Source organism: Schistocerca gregaria, chromosome 2 (assembly GCF_023897955.1).
Source record: "Schistocerca gregaria isolate iqSchGreg1 chromosome 2, iqSchGreg1.2, whole genome shotgun sequence".
Taxonomy (NCBI): Eukaryota; Metazoa; Arthropoda; class Insecta; order Orthoptera; family Acrididae; genus Schistocerca; species Schistocerca gregaria.
Window position 1 is genome coordinate 13,626,556 of NC_064921.1, and position 21,034 is coordinate 13,647,589.

General features: G+C 44.1%; 1 protein-coding gene across 1 annotated transcript in view; it reads left to right on the forward strand.

Annotated features, from left to right (window-relative positions):
• Positions 1-7,456: 7,456 nt before the first annotated feature.
• LOC126332375 (uncharacterized) overlaps positions 7,457-21,034 on the forward strand; it is a 212,478-nt gene continuing 198,900 nt past the window's right edge. Inside the window, exons 1-3 of the mRNA XM_049996577.1 lie at positions 7,457-7,513; positions 10,324-10,439; positions 10,626-10,920. Of these exons, the coding sequence (XP_049852534.1) occupies positions 7,457-7,513; positions 10,324-10,439; positions 10,626-10,920 (468 nt within the window). The remainder of the gene's footprint in view (positions 7,514-10,323; positions 10,440-10,625; positions 10,921-21,034) is intronic.

The window sequence follows — 21,034 nt, forward strand, 5'->3', positions numbered from 1 at the left end:
GAGAAGACAAGACGCCAATTAATAAATGATCGTCTTCCAAGGCAAAATCGAAGTCAGGGGACCACAAGAAGGAGCAGCAAGTAGATGGTAGAATCAAGCGAAGATGATAACCTGCCTATATGACTTGACTGAAAAATGAAGAGCGACCTCTGCGTAATTTAAAGAAATTTTTTATAGGCAACATTGTGTTGAAAAATGTTTTCAGTGATTGAAGGTGACAGGCTTTCGTGTAGAAAGCAGTCATTAAAAACTGTATTGAACGCGATCTTGATTATAAAATATCCTTAAACCTGCTTATTTCTTCGCATTATACTAATAAGTGCTGAAGTTCGGTGTGGATGGAGAAGTTTAGTCGAAGAAATGAATGATGAAATGAGATCACAACCACCATCATCCACGAGTAAACCGACTAATGAAGATGAGCTTAACTGGCGACTGTGGAAGGTAGAGTATTCAACCACAAAAACAAAATTAAATTTGAGGGACAGGAAGATAAACATTAGGAAAGACAAGGAGCAGGGGAGGGAGAAGGGCTGGAGACGCCTTGTTCTGGCTGTTGAAACAGACAGAAGGGTGGTTGGGGACTTTTACGAAATGCTTTAGCGCACGTCATCGGCTGGTCGGTGCGTGGTGGAGACCTGACACTGACAGACACAAGGGTTGCACGAAAATATGGAAACACTGCGAGAAATGCGCACTTGAGCATAAAGGCAGACGCTAGGCAAGCCTGCTGGCGGCGGTATTGTATTTGACCACGAACGGCACCTGTGCTGTACTCTCAATAATTTTCAAGTGTCAGTCCTGTAGTTATGAGTGCGCTATGTCGAAGCTAAGTGAATTTAATCGTGAGAAAATTATTGGTGCTCGTATCGTAACCATGATAGCCGAAGTGCTTACTGCTGCAAGAGACACTGTATTGACGATTTATATCGCATAGGAGAAATCGAAAAAAAACATGATCTCCACTAAGTCACAACCCGGACGAAAGCGTAGCCTGCGTTGAACGATCGTGACAGACGATCAGCGACGAGAAACTTCCTGCCAGATTAAAACCGTGTGCCGGAGCGAGACTAATACTCGGGAGCTTTGCCTTTCGCGGGCAAGTTGGCTCAAATGGCTCTGAGCACCATGAGACTTAACTTCTGAGGTCATCAGTCCCCTAGAACCTAGAACTACTTAAACCTAACTAAGCTAAGGACATCACAAACATCCATGCCCGAGACAGGATTCGACACTTTGACCGTAGCGGTCTAGCGGTTCCAGACTGGAGCGCCTAGAACCACTCGGCCACTCTGGCCGGCCGCGGGCAAATGCTCTATCATCTGAGCTACCCAAGCACGAAACACCCCCGTCCTTACAGCTTTAATTCCGCCAGTACCTCGTCTACTGCTTTCCAAACTCCACATAATTCTCCTGCGAACCTTGCAGAACTATCACTCCTGGAAGAAAGGAACTAATACTATTTCTGAAAGGCCGCAATAACCTCTCTTCCAAGAGTTCTAGTTCTACAAGGATCGCAGGAGAGCTTCTGTGAAGTTTGGAAAGTAGGAGACTAGGTACTGGCGGAAGTAAAGTTGTGAGGACGGGGCGTGAGTCGTGCTTGAGTAGCTCAGATGGTAGAGCACTTACCCGCGAAATGCAAAGGTTCCGAGTTCGAGGCTCGGTCCGGCACACGGTTTTAATCCGCCATGAAGTTTCAGCGCACACTCCGCTGCACAGTGAAAATCTCATTCTGGGTCAGCGAAGAGGAGGGAAACAAAAATAAAAGGACGACAGCTGCAGAAGTCACTGGAGAACTAAATGCCGCACTCACGACTCCTGTAAGCACCAAAAGAACACGAAGGGAGCTGCATAAGCTGCGAACTGCAAGGCGAGCTGGAATCCCAAATCCACACATCAACTGCCCATAACAGGCAAGCATGTCACCGAAGTCATAAAACCACGACGAAGGAGCGATCAAACAAAGTCATTTGGTCGGAGGAACCTTGTTTCACACTATTTCCAACTTCTGGCCAAGTCTACGCTCGGTGTACGCCGTCCCAGGTCTATGATGCAGGCTGCTCTTCGCCAAAAGTGAAGTATGGCGGGCGGCGGCGAGGGGAAGGGTGTTCGGTGATTACTGGGGCAGTCTTGTCGTGGCATTCCTTGGATCCCACGGTGACTTTCCAAGGTCGCATTCCTGTCAAATATTATGTGACCATTATGGCCGATAGGTGCATCCCAACGCACAGTACTTGATCCCCACTGGTGGTGACGTTCTCTCACCTCGCACCGGTTTTGTGAGCACCAGGAGAATTTCCCGCATCTTTCCTGGCAACCACAGTCATCAGATCTCAGCATTACTGAGCCCATATGGCCTGCTTGGAAGACAATGGTGTGTGATCACTGTCCACCATGATCACCATCTGAACTTGCCACTGCTCCGCAAGGCCTGTCGGAGTGGCCGTGCGGTTCTAGGCGCTTCAGTCTGGAACCGCGTGACCGCTACGGTCCGGGTTCGAATCCTGCGTCGGGCATGGATGTGGGTGATGTCCTTAGGCTAGTTAGGTTTAATTAGTTTTAAGTTTTAGGTGACTGATGACCTCAGAAGTTAAGTCGCATAGTGCTCAGAGCCATTTGAACCATTTTGAACTACTCCGCAGGAAGAATGGTATCAGCTTTCCGTAAAAACCATCAAGACTTCCAATGACACAACATCTGGAAGAATATCAACGATTGCTGTTGCCTAACAATTTAAGGGTAAAGCGGTACTATTTCGTCAACAGAAAATTCCCAACGAACTGAAAACTATACGAAGTCTGTTCAAAAAATTCCGGAACTTCGGCCACAAAATTTTTCCACGTTTACCTTTTACTTAATGTGCGTGTTTTCCTTCGAAATACCCTCCTCTACGATTGATACATCTCTCCCAACGCCGTTTCTTGATCCAGAAGCAGTCTCAATACGCCTCTTGTTGGATCGCGCAAAGTGACGTCTGCGAATTTTCTTCTATCTCATCTATCGTCCCAGATATTCGTCCCTTCAACGAAGTCTTCAACTCTGGAAATAAAAAAATGTCCGCAGGGGCCAGGTCTGGAGAGCATGGAGGATGAGGCAGGACAGTGATTTCGTTTATTCTGCAAGTGTCGCGCGTGACTCATGAGCCGTGAGACGAACTTGACGTCAGCAGCATGTCATGAGATCCTGACGCTGCATCTTGGAAGATGCAGCGTCAGGATCTCATGACATGATCGAACCGGAATGTAACATTCTTCTGCAATCTCTCGGACAGTCAGTCTTCGATTGGCACAATTTCGTTGACGCTCCTCACACGACCGTCGGCAGTACATGTCGAAGGGCGTGCTGAATAAGGGTAATTTTTAACTTCCGTCCTGCCATTTTTAAACCGCGTGAACCATCCGTAACACCGAGCACTGCTAAATCAAATGGTTCAGAGCACTATGGGACTTAACTCCTAAGGTCATTAGTCCCCTACAACTTAGAACTACTTAAACCTAACTAACCTAAGGACATCACACACATCCATGCCCGAGGCAGGATTCGAACCTGCGACCGCAGCGGTCACGCGGTTCCAGATTGTAGCGCATAGAACCGCTCGGCCACCCCGGCCGCCACTGCTTAGTCACTCATCGTCTTAGGATTCTTGCATCATTTAGTGTGTGTCTGTAAAAATTTTCTTGAGTTCAAGTATAATGCAGATGCGTTGCTCCTCTAACTCTGCCAGCTCAACATTCGCAAACTGTGCGACACAACGTTCTACTCAATACAGCACTGAACAACAAGTAACAGATATACAACAATGAAACTTCCGGCAGTTACACATTTAACACAGGCTTGTGCAGAGATGCCAACCGCATTTCACTCTAACACACCGCTGGCGCGAAATTACGAATGTTCTGAAACTTTTAGAAAGATCTCGTATTTCGTTCGTATGGCACATTCTCCGCTGTGTACCGCCTGGAACTAGATGACACCGAACAAAACCTATTTGTTTGTGGAAATGCAAACAACGTAGGTCTATGACTTGTCCATCTGAATTAAATTAGGAGGTATCCAAAGAACACGGACCAGCAGGAAAATACAGAGGGACTAACCACATCCAGACGAAGAAACTTTCCCGAAAAGGAACAAAATGTTATCAATTACGTAATGGAACATACGATATTTTACATATTCTCAAAAACGGAGAAGAGTGAACAAGATTTCAGGTGGCACATGACTACTGATATGCAGCACCACGAACTACAATAAATGAGATATTATTATAAGAAATATGGATTCTTCCTTAACATAACTGTTGCGGATTCTACGCAAATGTCACCTATGAATTTACTCAACTGGAAATTTCTCACAGATCTCCGCTTGAAGACATAAAGATGAATATATTGTAACGTAAATAACTATTTATAAAATTCGTTTCGTTTTCTGATACGATTTCCTTTGTGATGTGATTTTATTAACTTTAACATTAAACTTTCATACAGTGTACCTGGTGCGTCACACGAGGCAGCATCATTGGGTAGAGTCCGCGCTTATGTTTTAACAGGTTTCACAGGGATGTTTATGGCGTTACATCTCACATCGTCTAAGTAAATTTGTAGGAGACCTATTGACCATACTAACACAAAAATCTGGGCAAGGAGGCTATGCAAACTGACCGCTGCATCATCCTCTCCTGATAGCTTTAAGTATGTCAGCAGAGGTACGGAGACGGGACAGTACAACACTCCCTCAAACATTACTATCAGCTGTTCAAAAGTGCATGTGGTACTACTTCTTCGCGTAGCTCCTCAGTTGTCAGTTATTCACACTGGAATGAGTGGACAGTGTTCTGGATGATGATGATGATGTTTGGTTTGTGAGGCACACAACGGCACGGTTATCAGCGCCCGTACAAATTTCCAACCTTTGCTCAGTCCAAACTCGCCACTTTCGCGAATGATGATGAAATGATGCTGACAACACCAACACCCAGTCATCTCGAGGTAGGTGAAAATCCCTCACCCCACAGTTCTGAAAATGCCACCGAGGAAATAAACGCCCAGTCATCTCGAGGCAGGTGAAAATCCCTCATCCCACAGTTCTGGAAATGCCACCGAGGAAATAGGACTCAAACATATATCACTCTCAATGCTGTCATACTGACCACTTTTGTGGAGGCAAACGCAGGCCACATTCTGCACTCCTGCACTCTGCACTTCTGCTTCATTCTGCATTGTAAATGAGTATAGAATCTGCTGGTGACAGTAGTATCATCGGCGAGGAATGATTCCAAAATGGCAATCACTGATTGATACATAGCCACACATTGAATTGGCGCCATTTTTTGATGTACTATATTGTTTTTTACAGTAGTGGTTTGGAAGTCGTTGGTACTGCCATGCTGTAGTTAGCAAACTGTTTTCGTTAAGACAGGTACGTCACGCTAGCTAAAGTTTAATCTATATAGTTACGTTACATGTAAAAACCACGATTACCTGACAAATATGGTCACAGTAATTTAATTGTTCCTGTGCTGCCATAAGTAATCCTGTTCTTGTGACATAGTGATACGTGGCACTGCTGCACGTGTACTGCTCCTAGCGCTGCAATGCAGTGCTCTATCTAATGCAGGGACCATCTGCTGTAAGGGTTGCAGTAACTGAAGTGCACTTCTGCTGCCACTCGCAGCCCACATACTGTGCCAGATGGTACTTTAGTGCTGTGTGTGTGTCCTACTACTTCTGGTATCATAGGCTGCAGCGGCTCAGTTAACTACCTTAGGCCATACATAAGTCTACGACACTTCTGCTCTCACAAGTGTGAAATGTCAGTGGACGCTACAGGATAAAGGAACTACTAAACGGGGATGGAAAGGTGCAGGCCATTTATCACAAGTCGTTTGTTACTTCACAAGAGTCCAATAATATTTTATAGCATAGATAAATCTTATAATTCAGCTGCCTGGCAAAAAACACATTTCGTCTGAATTCTCTTATTACACCTTATCACCATAAACATTTTTCAAACATACATTAAAAATGGAAACTCTTCAATTCGTATTTACAGATAAACAACACACAAATAGGTTCAAAATAAATAAATAGAAAAATGAATTTTTTATACCAGTTGCCAAGATTGAAAACATATATCATCAACCAGAGATTTTTTCTGAATTCTCTTACTGCACCTTACCACTATAAATATAGATTCTTCAAGCATACATTAAAAATACGAACTCTTCAATTCAGATTTACATGTAAACAGCACACAAATAGGTTCAATATAAATAAATTTTTTGTATCAGTGGCCAAAGTGAATGACGTAATTCTGAAAACGCACTTGCTCAATCAGGGAAGGATCTTGGGAATACTCAAGACACTGACGTGAAAAATAATAAAATAACATTTAACAATTGAGCACTACATCACTATTAAAACTATTACGTACAAAAACCGCAGAAGGGGCAGGTACGACAGTCATGGTCTCAGTAAGGTTGTTTAGAATAACAACACTCAAAGAAATACTATGGTAATCACATTTGGAACAATAAATATTAATTTTCGTGGGAAGACAAAATCTCACCAGAGTTATAAGACACAATTTCCCAAAAGAGCCAATATTCACTGGCCACAAGCGTCTGATTACCACCGCCGTAAGAACCTTTATAATCGTTCCATCACTCAGGGAAGGAACAACTTCCAGTACAAATCAGTTTCGACCTCAGTGTCAGTAACACACGACACGGCCTGGAAGACGTGACAGTTAATTTCAGGCACAGCTGACAAATAAGCAGACATTGAAGAATTTGTATTTAAACTAAGTTATGAGACATACAAATGTGGCGCTCAGTTTCAAACAGAGGCACCAAACGATAAATTCAATTCTTCAGACAGAGTGATGGACAACGATAGGCAATCCAGCTTAGCGGGAGCATCTTGAACACGGCAGCACATGCGGCAATCAAGTAACGAGTACCTTACTCCTAAGGACAGAGCAGATGGTATAAAAAATGAACACCACTCCAACACCCATACCAGCGACTACACCTCCTTAATGCAGGGTAAGTTGGTTGCATCGACATTCGGCCCAAGTATTGCCGGCCAACACAACTCCAGCGACGCCCGGCCGCTTAAACAACCGTGCGCCCCATAAGCTCCGTTAACAGCCCACCATACGTCACACGTGGCTGCTATCTCTCTGACGCCCTGACTGCGACCGAATGACCACCCAAGAGGTCAATAAGTTGCCCAAGGAACTGTAACCAAGACTCAACTAACATGCCGCCGAAGCACCACCTGGCGACTGACTACACAGAGACGGATGGCTCCAGTAAGGCAAAGACGTAAAACAGCTTCACAGCTCCGGCATATATGCCATACAGGTCATAGGACAGTGCTGCTGAAATGATTCAGTGTACTGTGTGACTACCTCCAGTTTCAGTTACTACATAGAACTGTCGCGCTGCCTACTCAACATGTTGGACACCTGCCTCAGGCTGCTGCAACTGAATAACACCTGTGTTGCTCATGCCGTACTGCTCAGAGTACCATACACTGTGCTGACACTGCGCTGCATCACTCTGTTGCATATCGGATCATCCCGCTGTAACTAAAATCTCCTATACAGTGTGAATAGCTGGACTGCACTGCTGCACATGTCACACTCCACATACTAGCTCCATGTGCTGTGCAGCTGCTGTAATGCTGTCACAGGCGGAGTAGCACCAGGCATCATGTCACGTGCTGCAGAAATCGAAGTGTTAGGTCTACCACATGCTTTGTTGACACCATACTGCCTGATGTGCTACTCTGCTACTTGAGACTGATGTATCTGAACGTCACCCCTGTTACTGCAGTTGCGGCGAAGCGGGGTTTTGTCGTCGTCTCTCGTTCGTTCTGTCTCACCTTAATTGTCCACCTACCTCAGTACGGCTTCACTCTGCAGTAGTGGCAGTAGGCCGTGTAAAGCAGCGTTGATGAAACCACGACCTAACACCTACTACACAGTGGATGCGTAATTTAAGTTGCAGATCAGTTCCAATAAGTTCATTTTAACCAATTTCGGGTGGTGGGGAAAATGCAGTTTTCCTGTAGTAAGCCTTCGGAACTTCTAGTAAATTGGTTTTTATTCTTATAGAAGCTATCAAGTCCAAATCTACTTTTATAACTGCTCTTTCATTTCAAGTACGAAGCTTGGCGAGCGACTCTCTCTATGGTCGCAGGTTCGAATCCTGCCTCGGGCATGGATGTGTGTGATATCATTAGGCTAGTTAGGTTTAAGTAGTTCTAAGTTCTAGGGGACTGATGACCTCGGAAGTTGAGGCCCATAGTGCTCAGAGACATTTGAACCATTTTTGAATCTCTCTATGCCACCCCATTCTCTGCCTACCTAACTTTCTGCGCGCAGGAACAGCTTAGTTCTAATTGGCCAATAGTCTTAATGACCAATCAGAATGATCCTTTTAGAGCACTCTCGCGGCAAATCTTTCCTGAGCCAATCGCTAATCAGAAAAATCATTTACTTCATTCCAGTGCCTATTTCTAATATAATGTTTAATAAAATAGACCGAAATACAAAATGATCTTTAAATTAATTTTAAAACTTATTCCACTTCGGACTTCTATTCTGACTGCTTTCTTACAAAAGCAAGCACTCATCGACGTAAGTCATCACCTTCGTGGTTAAAACACCATTTTCCCACTGTTAAATATCATAAGCTTTTCGTAAAATAGTATTAAGTTTTTTTCGTATGTCCCACAGACCCTCTCTCATTCATTCCCATGTATTTACACAACAAAGTAATAAGCAGATAATAATTTTGAATGATTTTTACACTACGAAATTGCAGCATAATTAAAGTTTTGAAAAGATAAATTCCAGTTAAGTGATTTTGTAAATTGAGAACTCGGATTATGACTTTACATGATAATAAAAAACAAACTGCTGTTGTTCCTAACTGAGTTTTGAAACATAAGTGTCGGGTTTTTGCACATTTAAGTAATTTATTAAATCTCCAGAAATGTTGTTGTTGTGGTCTTCAGTGCTGAGACTGGTTTGATGCAGCTCTCCATACTACTCTATCCTGTACAAGCTTAGAGTATTCATCTCTTGGTCTCCTATGATTTTTACCCTCCACGCTGCCCTCCAGTTCTAAATTGGTGATCCCTAGATGCCTCAGAACATGTCCTACCAACCAATCGCTTCTTCTAGTCAAGTTGTGCCACAAACTCCTCTTCTCCCCAATTCTATCCAATACCTTCTCATTAGTTATGTGATTTTTCCCATCTAATCTTCAGCATTCTTCTGTAGCACCACATTTCGAAAGCTTCTATTCTCTTCTTATCCAAACTATTTATCGTCCACGTTTCAATTCCATACATGGCTATACTCCATACAAATACTTTCAGAAACGACTTCCTGCCACTTCAATCAATACTCGATGTTAACAAATCTCTGTTCTTCAGAAACGCTTTCCTTGCCATTGGCAGTCTACATTTTATATCCTCTCTAATTCGACCATCATCAGTCTTTTTGCTACCCAAACAGCAAAATTGATCTATTACTTTAAGTGTCTCATTTCGTAAAGCAATTCCCTCAGCATCACCCTATTTAATTCGACTACATTCCAATATACTCGTTTTTGTTTTTGATGATGTTCATCTTATATCCTCCTTTCAAGACACTGTCCATTGCGTTCAACTGCTCTTCGAAGTCCGTTGCTGCCTCTGACAGTACTATAAGAGATAAAAATCTGAAATTTTAACAGACTCTTTTACTTAATAACAAACGATGGTATACCAAGTTTGAGCAAAATCGGATGATAATTACTATAGTTTATTTATATTCGTAGAGGGTATGAATTTACGTTCCTATTGGATGTCACTGGAGACCGCTCTCATGGCCGACAGCGTCAGCTGCGGTGTCAGTCATAGCGGAAAGGAAATCCTTGCAGCCACTGTGATACACGGCTGCGTGCTATATTGTACTGAGCCGGCCATGGTGGCCGAGCGGTTCTAGGCGGTACAGTCTGGAACCGCGCGACCGCTACGGTCGCAAGTTCGAATCCTGCCTCGTGCATGGATGTGTGTGATGTCCTTAGGTTAGTTAGGTTTAAGTAGTTCTAAGTTCTAGGGGACTGATGACCTCAGATGTTAAGTCCCATAGTGCTCAGACCCATTTGAACCATTTATACCGTAGTGAGTGTTATCCCGTAATAACTTGCTATGTTACATATTGGAGCTAGCATCTTGCCAGTCTTCAGTGCTGTGTGTGCCCTATTATTCATGATAGCGCACGCTGAATAATTCTAAACTGGGTGAATGTACTACATTGCTGATTCAGATTGAAGTAATAAATAGCATCCCTGCTGCCAATGGTGAAGTAGCGGCCCAGGCACAGTGCCACATCCTGTTTGCACTGCTCCATGCTGTGATGAGGTTGCACTGGCTCAATGTGCAGTAAGACCTGTCCCAGACCACTGTAACTAAGCACAACACCTGCTGTGTTATGAGAGGTGGAGAAGTGGCCGACGTGCTGTGACATATGGCGCTGTTGCATATGCGGTACTGCTCACGCTACCACATGCTGTAACGATGCTGCCCTGTCTGTTCAGACTGAACACCGTTTCTTCTGTGTCGGCACAGGTGGGGCGGCGGCCACGCGGCGCTGGTGCGCATGTCTCACTGCTGGCGCTGCCGCGGGCTCCATAGGCGCGTCCGCCCCTGCGCCGGGCTCTGCCTGAACGTGCTGCGCGGCTGCCTGACGCAGCGCGCCGCCGAGCTGGACCTGCCGTGGAACGGCTACGTCGAGGCGGCCGAGAGGCTGCTCGCCGCCGTCCAGGGCCGCGCCGCCCTCGACGACGTGCTGTGCGCGCTCGACGCACGCATCGCTGAGGCGGCCGCGGCCGCCGTCGAGCGGAGCGCCACTCTGCAGCCACAGGTGCGCTGTCATTTGTCCTTTTCATATTGCTGTTGCATTAATCACGTACAAGCAGTGCCTAACACTTACAAGGATTGTATATTATGGTGTGCGTACTGTAAGAGCTGCGGTACACACACCATCAGAGTATCAGACTTGCGCTCTAACGAAGTAGGCGAGTGTCAGCAATATGTCTCGTGGTCTTACCGTGGCGTGTTTATCTTCTACCGTTAGGTCAGACGATAAAAATGCCACTTGGACGCTTAGAGTAGCACATTGACAGTGACCAACTTTAAACAGAACTTGATTAATTTTCACACATATTTATTAAAATAATAACAAACATAGACATTACATAACTTGATCCTGGATGCTGTTTACAATTCACAATCTGAAGTTCCTTTGGGCTTGGTAAGTTAATCTTATTCTCACATAAATCTGATACTTGACAAAGTGTCTATACATTTCTCTTCATGGCTATGTACAGGAATATGATAATCTTATTAGGCGCAGACTGAAACTTGACTACAGACTGGTACAGACTGATGTAGACTGGTGCAGACCAATGCAGACTGACTAATCGGAGGTCTGTACACTCGTTATAATACCTCGCGCGTTCAGATATCACGGCGCGAGTGTGATCCGCGAGCAGTAAAACTTCTACGTTATCAGCAATCTCATTGGCTGCTTTACGTATTAATACGCGGATCGGCGGAAGCAGAATTTGGTCCGTCTCTAAGTGCGTCCGTCTCTAGTGCGGAGACGGACGAGCGCTGCTCCTGCGCTGTTGTGTTTAATGGGGCGCGCTCTAGTGGGAAAGTTGTGTACGAGCTGACTACGCGGAACTATGTACACAACACATATGCAATATAATAAAGCAAGAAACTCTCAAGGATGATCAGAGTAGTTTCCTTTTTCAGAAGAACTGATGATACAACTTATGTGGCGCGCTGGGTAGCCGAGCGGTTGCAGGCGCTTTGCCACTGTTCGCGCAGCTCCGCGGCGCCCCCCCCCCCCCCCCACCCCCTACCGCCGGAGGTTCGAGTCCTCGAACGGGAATGTGTGTGTGTGTGTGTGTGTGTGTGTGTTGTCAGCGAAAGTTAGTTTTAAGTTGGATTAAGTATTGTGTAAGCCTAGGGATCGATGACCTCAGCAGTTTCGTCCCATAGGAACTTACCACAAATTTCCAAATTTTATCAGTTAGGTCGACAAAAGATCACGATTAATGTATTCTCTTTAGCCTATTTCCGCCAAGTCTTGTCTGCACGCTGTCAAATAAGATAACAGTCAACAGAAACCGGCGAGGATCAAGAGGTTAGTCGTGAAAATACTGTTCACAGAAATGGACTCGTCATATTGACAGGAATGTGAGGTGATGTCTCGCAGGAGACATTAAAAATGGCCCAAGCCCCGCGGATTTTCATACTATGTTTTCTTCTGGGAACTTCTGACAGTCAACTCAGTCTCAGAGTCTATTCAGGGAAGTTTACACAATGATTCGATGCTTGTAGTCCTTTCACCGAGCTTGATATAGGTATGTTATAAATGTAGTGTTGACACGCCCTGCTAAACCCACAGCACAGGACAAGTAGTAGGAATTGTGGAAGGGGGCCAGAATGAGCGGCTGTCAATTACACTCCACACATAACACTTTCTTTAGTTGTCCAAAGATTACAGGGCAACTTCTAAGCTTGACTATCGACAGAAAACGTCTTTAATTCACAAACGGCTGGAAGCCCATGAGTTAAATACAACTGCTATAAATATTTCTTTTGAGACAGAAGGCTCTATGCTTTAACCTTAAATAGTATTTAATGCCAAGGTATGTAAGGCTCTGAGCACTATGGGACTCAACTGCTGTGGTCATCACTCCCCTAGAACTTAGAACTACTTAAACCTAACTAACCTAAGGACATCACACACATCCATGCCCGAGGCAGGAGTCGAACCTGCGACCGTAGCGGTCGCGCGGTTCCAGACTGAAGCGCCCAGGTACGACTCCTGCTTCGGGCATAGATGTGTATGATGTTCTGAGGTTAGTTAGGTTGACGTATTTCTAAGTTCTAGGGGACTGATGACCTCAGATGTTAATTACCACGCTTTCCACGCCCGGGTTCCCGGGTTCGATTCCCGGCGGGGTGAGGGATTTTCTCTGCCTCGTGTTGACTGGGTGTTGTGTAATGTCCTTAGGTTAGTTAGGTTTAAGTAGTTCTACGTTCTAGGGGACTGATGACCATAGATGTTAAGTCCCATAGTGCTCAGAGCCATTTGACCCATTTGTTAATTCCCTTAGTGTTCAGAGCCATTTGAACCATTTTTTTAAATTTCATCTCTCAAAGCTACCCATTCTTCCTCTACTGTATTTCTTTCCCCCATTCTTGTCAATCGTTCCCTAATGGTCGCCCTGAAACTCTCTACAACCTCTGGTTCTGTCAGTTTATCCAGGTCCCATTTCCTCAAATTCCCACATTTTTGCAGTTTCCCCAGTTTTAATCTACGGTTCATAACTAATAGATTGTGGTCAGAGTCCACATCTGCCCCTGGAAATTTCTTAGACATTTAGGAACCAGCTTTTCAATTGTGTCTTGCCATTATGTAATCTATCTGAAATCTTCCAGTATCTCCAGGTTTCTTCCATGTATACAGCCTTCTTTCATGATTCTTTAACCAAGTGTTAGCTATAATTAAGTTATGCAAAATTCTACCAGACGGCTTCCTCTTTCATTACTTACCCCTATTCCATATTCACCTACTACGTTTCCTTCTATTGCTTTTCCTACGATCGAATTCCAGTCACCCATGACTATTAAATTTTCATCTCCATTCACTATGTGAATAATTTCTTTATGCCATCAGACATCTCTTCGTCATCTGCAGAGCTAGTTGTCATATAAACTTGTACTACTGTGGTGGGCGTGGGCTTTGTATCTATCTTGGTCACAATAATGCGTTCACTCTGCTGTTTGTAGTAGCTTACCCACATTCCTATTTTTTTATTCATCATTAAACCTACTCCTTTCATTACCCCTATTTGATTTTGTATTTATAACCCTGTGGTCACCTGGCCAGAAGTCTTGTTCCTCATGCCACAAAACATCACCTATTCCCATTATATCTAACTTTAATCTGTTTCCCTTTTTAAGTTTTCTAACCTACCTGCTCCGACACGTAGAACGCCAGTTTTCTACCTCCTGATAACAATGTCCTGCTGAGTTGTCGCCGCTCGAATGGGGGACTTTTTTACCTCCGGAATATTTTACCCAAGAGGACGCCATCTTCATTTAACCATACAGTAAAGCTGCATATCCTCGGGAAAAATTACGGCTGTAGTTTACCCTGGCTTTCGGCCGTTCGCAGTACCGCAACAGCAAAGCCGTTTGGTTGGTGTTACAGGGCCAGATCAGTCAATCATAGTGACTGTTGCCCCTGCAACTACTGAAAAGGCTGCTGCCCCTCTTCAGGAACCACACGTTTGTCTGGCCTCTCAACAGATACCCCACCGTTACACCTACGTTAGGGCTATCTGTATCGCTGAGGCACGCAAACCTCCCCACCAATGGCAAGGTTCATTGTTCATGGGGGGGGGGGGGGGGGGGGGGTAATACTTGATAACTAAGATCCTCAAAACTTAAGGTGGCTGAAGGCTGATGCTTTAAAACAATACAATAAATTTTCAACAAGGAGAAGGTCCAATTTAGAAAAACTTACGTTCAAAATGGCTGAAGTCCTTTGATTTTAAAAACACAATTACAAACATACAAATTCCAACCATGGGCTGTGAGTCATCACAAAAAAAAGTTAAACGCCAACTAGAAAGGCAGATAGGCAACAGCGCTCAGATGTTTCCAGGGGGCTCGGTCTACCCTTGAAATCTTAACGTTCGCTTAGGTGAGACAAGAAGTCGGCCCCAACTATACTCGATCCGCCGGCAACACAACCAAGAGACAGTCAGGGACCCACCACGGACAAGACGACTTCTTAACCACCGACCATTAAACGAGAATTCCAAATCCAAAACGTTACAGAGATAGCCCCCCACAACCGAAAATACATTAAGCTGTCAAAAACTACACACCATGTTGGACAGCGACAATACATAAGGAAAGAACACTTCCTGAATTTACGTCAGCGACCAGGGCAGGTAACCGGAGCACTAACGGCCACAAGGCGTAAAATTCCGCTGGTGCAGTTGAATTTCAAACCGACAAATGTAGTTAATTCCACCAGATGGAGGTTAAATTTTCACCGACTCGAACACATGCTGTTGCTCCTAGGAATACCGCCAACAGCAAACCACCAACCAAGGAAGGGTACAACGTGAACACACGTAGCTTCGGCAATTAAATCACCACTCAACTTTAATGTCCTGGGTCGGTGAGCCACGAACCGCGTAGAACTCGGAACAGCCCCCAACTGCTCCGACACTGCATAGACACAGCCAGCGGGCCCAGCCGACTGCGCTGCGCGGAGACTTGTTTGCTGACCCGCTCCAACAGACCAAATGGATGCAAACCGCCAAGCCTGAACTATAAACACCAGATTGAAGATGGTATACGGTGCAAATATCGATACACACCACTGCTGCCACACGTAGAAAGAGGAAGAACCGCAGCATAACCACAATAACCGCAGGAAACCAAACGCAGAGTAACATCCAAGTTTTAAAGCAAAGCATAAGCTGGGGCCAGCACGGCTCAAGTGTCTTTGTAGCCATGAAATAGAATTTAATCTTTAGAATGAGTGACTCAGATATGAGCTGGACAATCGGGTGTTCGGGAAAACGGGAAACACCGGGCCCACAAATCAACAGGTTATTATTTCATGCAAATAACAATTTAATTATAAGTTAAAATGTAACTTAATATCAAAGAAATAAATACTGCAATTTAAATCTTAAGGCCACTTTTTAAATGAAATGTAACGTACTTTAGTAATAATAAAAATAATAAAAGCTGAGATGAAATTTGCAATTTAAATCTTAAGGCCACAGTTTGGAGAAATATGACTACAAGGTCATTCTTTTCAGACTGCTGCAATCAAACGAAGCCACACTTAACTCTTTGCCATCCGCACGTCTCATACAAATTTATTCGCATGGCCCCGGCAGCGCTAATTTGGATTACTTGGCTTGTCGGCGGCCGCTTCTCACCTTTCCGTTGATGACAAGCTTGGAACACACTGACTTTTGCGCGCTTTAATTTTCCCGGAAATCCTCTATTTTGCCGTATAGTTCCACAAACACGAATTTTCTTTTCAAGTAACTTCTCTGCAACTTGAGGTGATGCCACATTTCATCAGAAGATGTCAATAGTTCCATCACTGTTTTTGCTAAACGCTGTCTAGCGCTGGAATATTTCTTAAATGATGAAATGTATCCCGTACTCGATTCAGACAGCATCCAAATGAGTATGCCGTATGTCGTAGTTTTCGATGGACTGTAGACTTTAAAATTTAACCGTCCACGCCACGGTATCATTCCTTCGTTGAATGAGATGTTTTACTTAGTTTCAACTTTTTCGAAAAATAATCAATTACGAATTGCACCTTGAAAACCGGTCGGCATTATCCGGTTTAGTGTTATTGGAAAAATGTAAAAAGCATAATATTTGTCTTAATCGGTTGCAGGACATAGTTTTGCGAAATATCGATGTGTCTGTGAACCGATTCGTTGACCAATAATAATCGATCATTGTTTTTTTTTTTTTTTACAATTCCCGTAAGGATAGCAAGTCCAAACCATTTTCTGTGTTCGGGTCCCGTAACGTCGACAAATTTGGCATTTTTTAATCCAATTTCCTTCCATTGCAATTTTGACTGTAGTACTTGTTGGTTTCGTTGCTGATATATTCAAATAGATCGTTGCCAAAATGTAATTCTACGATATGCTCGACGCTCTGTCTCTGGGAAACATGTTTGTACCCAGAGATCCTTCAAATTTATTATTAGTCCTCAGTAAATCAGTATGACCACACTGCACTGTCTTCTTCGTAGCGTTCGCCAAATTCTTCTTGCAAGTATTTCACCATCTTCCGATAATTCTGCTTTGCCTTTTTTTTTATCCAATGTCTTCTTCCTAATCGGCCAAAGTCGTCCGGAACATCAGACAAGACGTCCGCTCACACATCGTAAATCATCGTATCGTCTCTTTCGTCTGCCGTAATGAAAGGGCACAAGTACTTATACAAATAATACACTTGTTGATGTGTGTAACTTATTGTTACCTAAACAATACATCAACAGAATGCTAAAGATACTAAAGTGCTGTCGCCGGCCACTGCGCGATACTGCTCTCGCGACACCACTGTAGTGTTGCCGGCACTGACCAATAGTATGCAGTCGACACCGCTGTGTCTTCTTCGTAGCGTTCGCCAAATTCTTCTTGCAAGTATTTCACCATCTTCCGATGATTCTGCTTTGCCTTTTTTTTATATCCAATGTCTTCTTCCTAATCGGCCAAAGTCGCCCGGAACATCAGACAAGACGTCCGCTCACACATCGTAAATCATCGTATCGTCTCTTTCGTCTGTCATAATGAAAGGGCACAAGTACTTATACAAATAAAACACTTGTTGATGTGTGTAACTTATTGTTACCTAAACAATACATCAACAGAATGCTAAAGATACTAAAGTTCTGTCGCCGGCCACTGCGCGATACTGCTCTCGCGACACCACTGTAGTGTTGCCGGCACTGACCAATAGTATGCAGTCGACACCGCTGTGGCGTCGCAGGCTGTTTACCGCTATTTCGCGCACGACAGCACTGTGGTCTCGCAGTCTCGTGAAGGCGGAAAGCCTCGCTCGCGGGGTGGAATCTGAGCTAACTATTTGTAGTATCGTTCCCAGAACCGGTCGCAGTCCTCTGGTTTGGAGCCGAGTGAAAGGCTTAAACCAGAGGCTCAGACGATTCTGCGGAGATGTGGGTTCCAAATTTCTCGAACTCCGCTTCGGGTGGAGATATATAGGGTCCCCCTGAAGAGGGAAAGCGGCTACAACTGTAGCGGAATATGTGTGGAGTGCACAGTGCCTTTCTTAGGTTAGAGAATTCCCTTCCTAGGCCTGACAAGACGCCTCCTGAGACGCGACAAGGTAGCAGTAGGCAAAACGCAACACGGAATGACAATATTAATGTGGTAATAGTAAACTGCAGGAGCGTCTATAGAAAGGTCCCAGAACTGCTCTCATTAATAAACGGTCACAATGCCCACATAGTAATAAGGACGGAAAGTTGGCAGAAACCAGATGTAAACTGTAATGAAATTCTAAACTCAGATTGGAATGTATACCACAGAGGCAGGCTGGACAGTGAAGGGGGAGACGTGTTTATAGCGATAAGAAGTGCAATAGTATCGAAGGAAATTGACGGAGATCAGAAATGTGAAATAATTTGGATGAAGGTGACGGTTAAAGCAGGCTCAAGCACGGTTATTGGATGTCTCTATAGGTCCCCCGGCTCAGCAGCTGTTGTGGCTGAGCACCTGAAGGAAAAATTTGAAAATATTTCGAGTAGTTTTCCCGACCATATTATAGTTTTGGGTGGAGATATGAATTTACCAGATATAGACTGGCAGACTCGAACGTTTATAACGGGTGGCAGGAACAATGAATACAGTGAAATTTTTTAAGTGCATTTTCTGAAAACTACCTTGAGCAGTTAAACAGAGAAACGACTCGTGGCGATAAGATATTAGACCTTCCGGTGACAAACAGACACGAACTATTTGAAACAGTTATCGCAGCACAGGGAACCAGCGATCATAAAACGGTTACAGCATCGGTGATTTCAGCAGTAAATAGAAATATTAAAGAAAAGGTAGGAAGATTTTTCTGTTTAGCAGAAGTGACAAAAAGCAGATTTCAGAGTACTTGACGGCTCAACACAAAAGTTTTGTGTCAAGTACAGATAGTGCTGAGGATCATTGGACAAAGTTCAAAAGCATCGTACAATATGCATTAGATGAGTATGTGCCAATAGAGATTGTAAGGGATGGAAAAGAGCCACCGTGGCACAACAATCGAGTTAGAAAACTGCTACGGAAGCAAGGGGAAATTCACTGCAAACATAAACATAGCCAAAGCATTGCAGACAAGCAAAAATTACGCGAAGCGAAATGTAGTGTGAGGAGGGCTATGCGAGAGGCATTCAACGAATTCGAAAGTGAAGTTCTGTGTACTGACTTGGCAGAAAAGCCTAAGAAAATTTTGGTCTCATGTCAAAGCGATAGGTGGATCAAAACAAAATGTCCTGACACTCTGTGACCAAAATGGTACTGAAACAGAGGATAACAGACTAAAGACCGAAATACTAAAAGTCTTTTTCCGTCTGGAACCGAGCGACAGCTACGGTCGCAGGTTCGAATCCTACCTCGGGCATGGATGTGTGTGATGTCCTTAGGTTAGTTAGGTTTAATTACTTATACGTTCTAGGTGACTGATGACCTCAGAAGTTAAGTCGCTTAGTGATCAGAGCCATTTGAACCATTTTTTTCTCTTTTTCCAAAGCTGTTTCACAGACGAAGACTGCACTGTAGTTCCTTCTCTAGATTCTCCCACAGATGACAAAATCGCTCCAAAGACAAAAGGCCGCTGGACCTGATGGGATACCAGTTCGATTTTACACAGAGTACGGGAAGGAACGTGCCCCCTTCTTGCAGCGGTGTACCGTAGGAAATCTAGAAGAGCGTAGCGTTTCAAACGATTGGAAAAGGGTACAGAAGGTCATACCCGTTTTCAAGAAAGGACGACGAACAGATGTGCAGAAGTATAGACCTATATCTCTAACGTCGATCAGTTGTAGAATTTTGGAACACGTTTATGTTCGAGTATAATGACTTTTCTGGAGACTAGAAACCTACTCTGTAGGAAACAGCATGGGTTTCGGAAAAGGCGATCGTGTGAAACCCAGCTCGCGCTATTCGTCCACGAGACTCAAGGGGCCATAGACACGGGTACCCAGGTAGATGTAATGTTTCTTGACTTCCGCAAGGCCTTTGATACAGTTCCAAACAGTCGTTTAATGAACAAAGTAAGAGCATATGGACTATCAGACCAATTGTGTGATTGGATTGAAGAGTTCCTAGAAAACAGAAAGCAGCATGTCATTCTCAATGGAGAGAAGTCTTCCGAAGTAAGACTGATTTCAGGGGAGTGTCGTAGTGCTATTCACAACACATATAAATGACCTTATGGATAACACCGGAAGTTCAATGAGGCTTTTTGCGGATGATGCTGTAGTGTATCGAGAGGTTGTAACAATGGAAAATTGTACTGAAATGCAGGAGGATCTGCAATGAATTGACACATCGTGCAGGGAATGGCAATTGTATCTCAATGTAGAGAATTGTAATGTGCTGCGAATACATAGAAAGAAAGATCCTTTATCATTTAGCTAAAATATAGCAATTGGAAGCAGTTAATTCCATAAATTATCTGGGAGTACGCATTAGGAGTGATTTAAAATGGAATGATCATATAAAGTTGATCGTCGGTAAAGCAGTTGCCAGACTGAGATCATTGGAAGAATCCTAAGGAAATGCAGTCCGAAAACAAAGGAAGTGGGTTATAGTACACTTGTTAGCCCACTGCTTGAATACTGCTCATCGGTGTGGGATCCGTACCAGATAGGGTTGATAGAAGAGATAGAGAAGATCCAACGGAGAGAAGCGCGCTTCGTTACACGATTATTTAGTAATGGCGAAAGCGCTACGCAGATGATAAACTCCATTAGAAGACTTTTCAGGACGCTCAGTAGTTCGGTACGGGCTTTTGTTGAAGTTTCGAGAACATACCTTCACCGAGGAGTCAAGCAGTATATTGCTCCCTCCTACGTATATTTCGCGAAGAGACCATGAGGATAAAACCAGAGAGATTAGAGCCCACACAGAGGCGTACCGACAATCTTTCTCTCCACGAACAATACCAGACTGGAATAGAAGAGAGAACCGATAGTGGTACTCAAGGTATCCTCCGCCACTCACCGTCAGGTGCCTTGCGGAGTATTGATGTAGACGTAAAAGTAAGAAGGATATCAAAAGCAGACTAGCAATGTCAAAAGGGGAACTCCTGGCCAATTCAAGTCTACTAGCTTCAAACATAGGCCTTAATTTGAGGAAGAAATTTCTGAGAACATACACTCC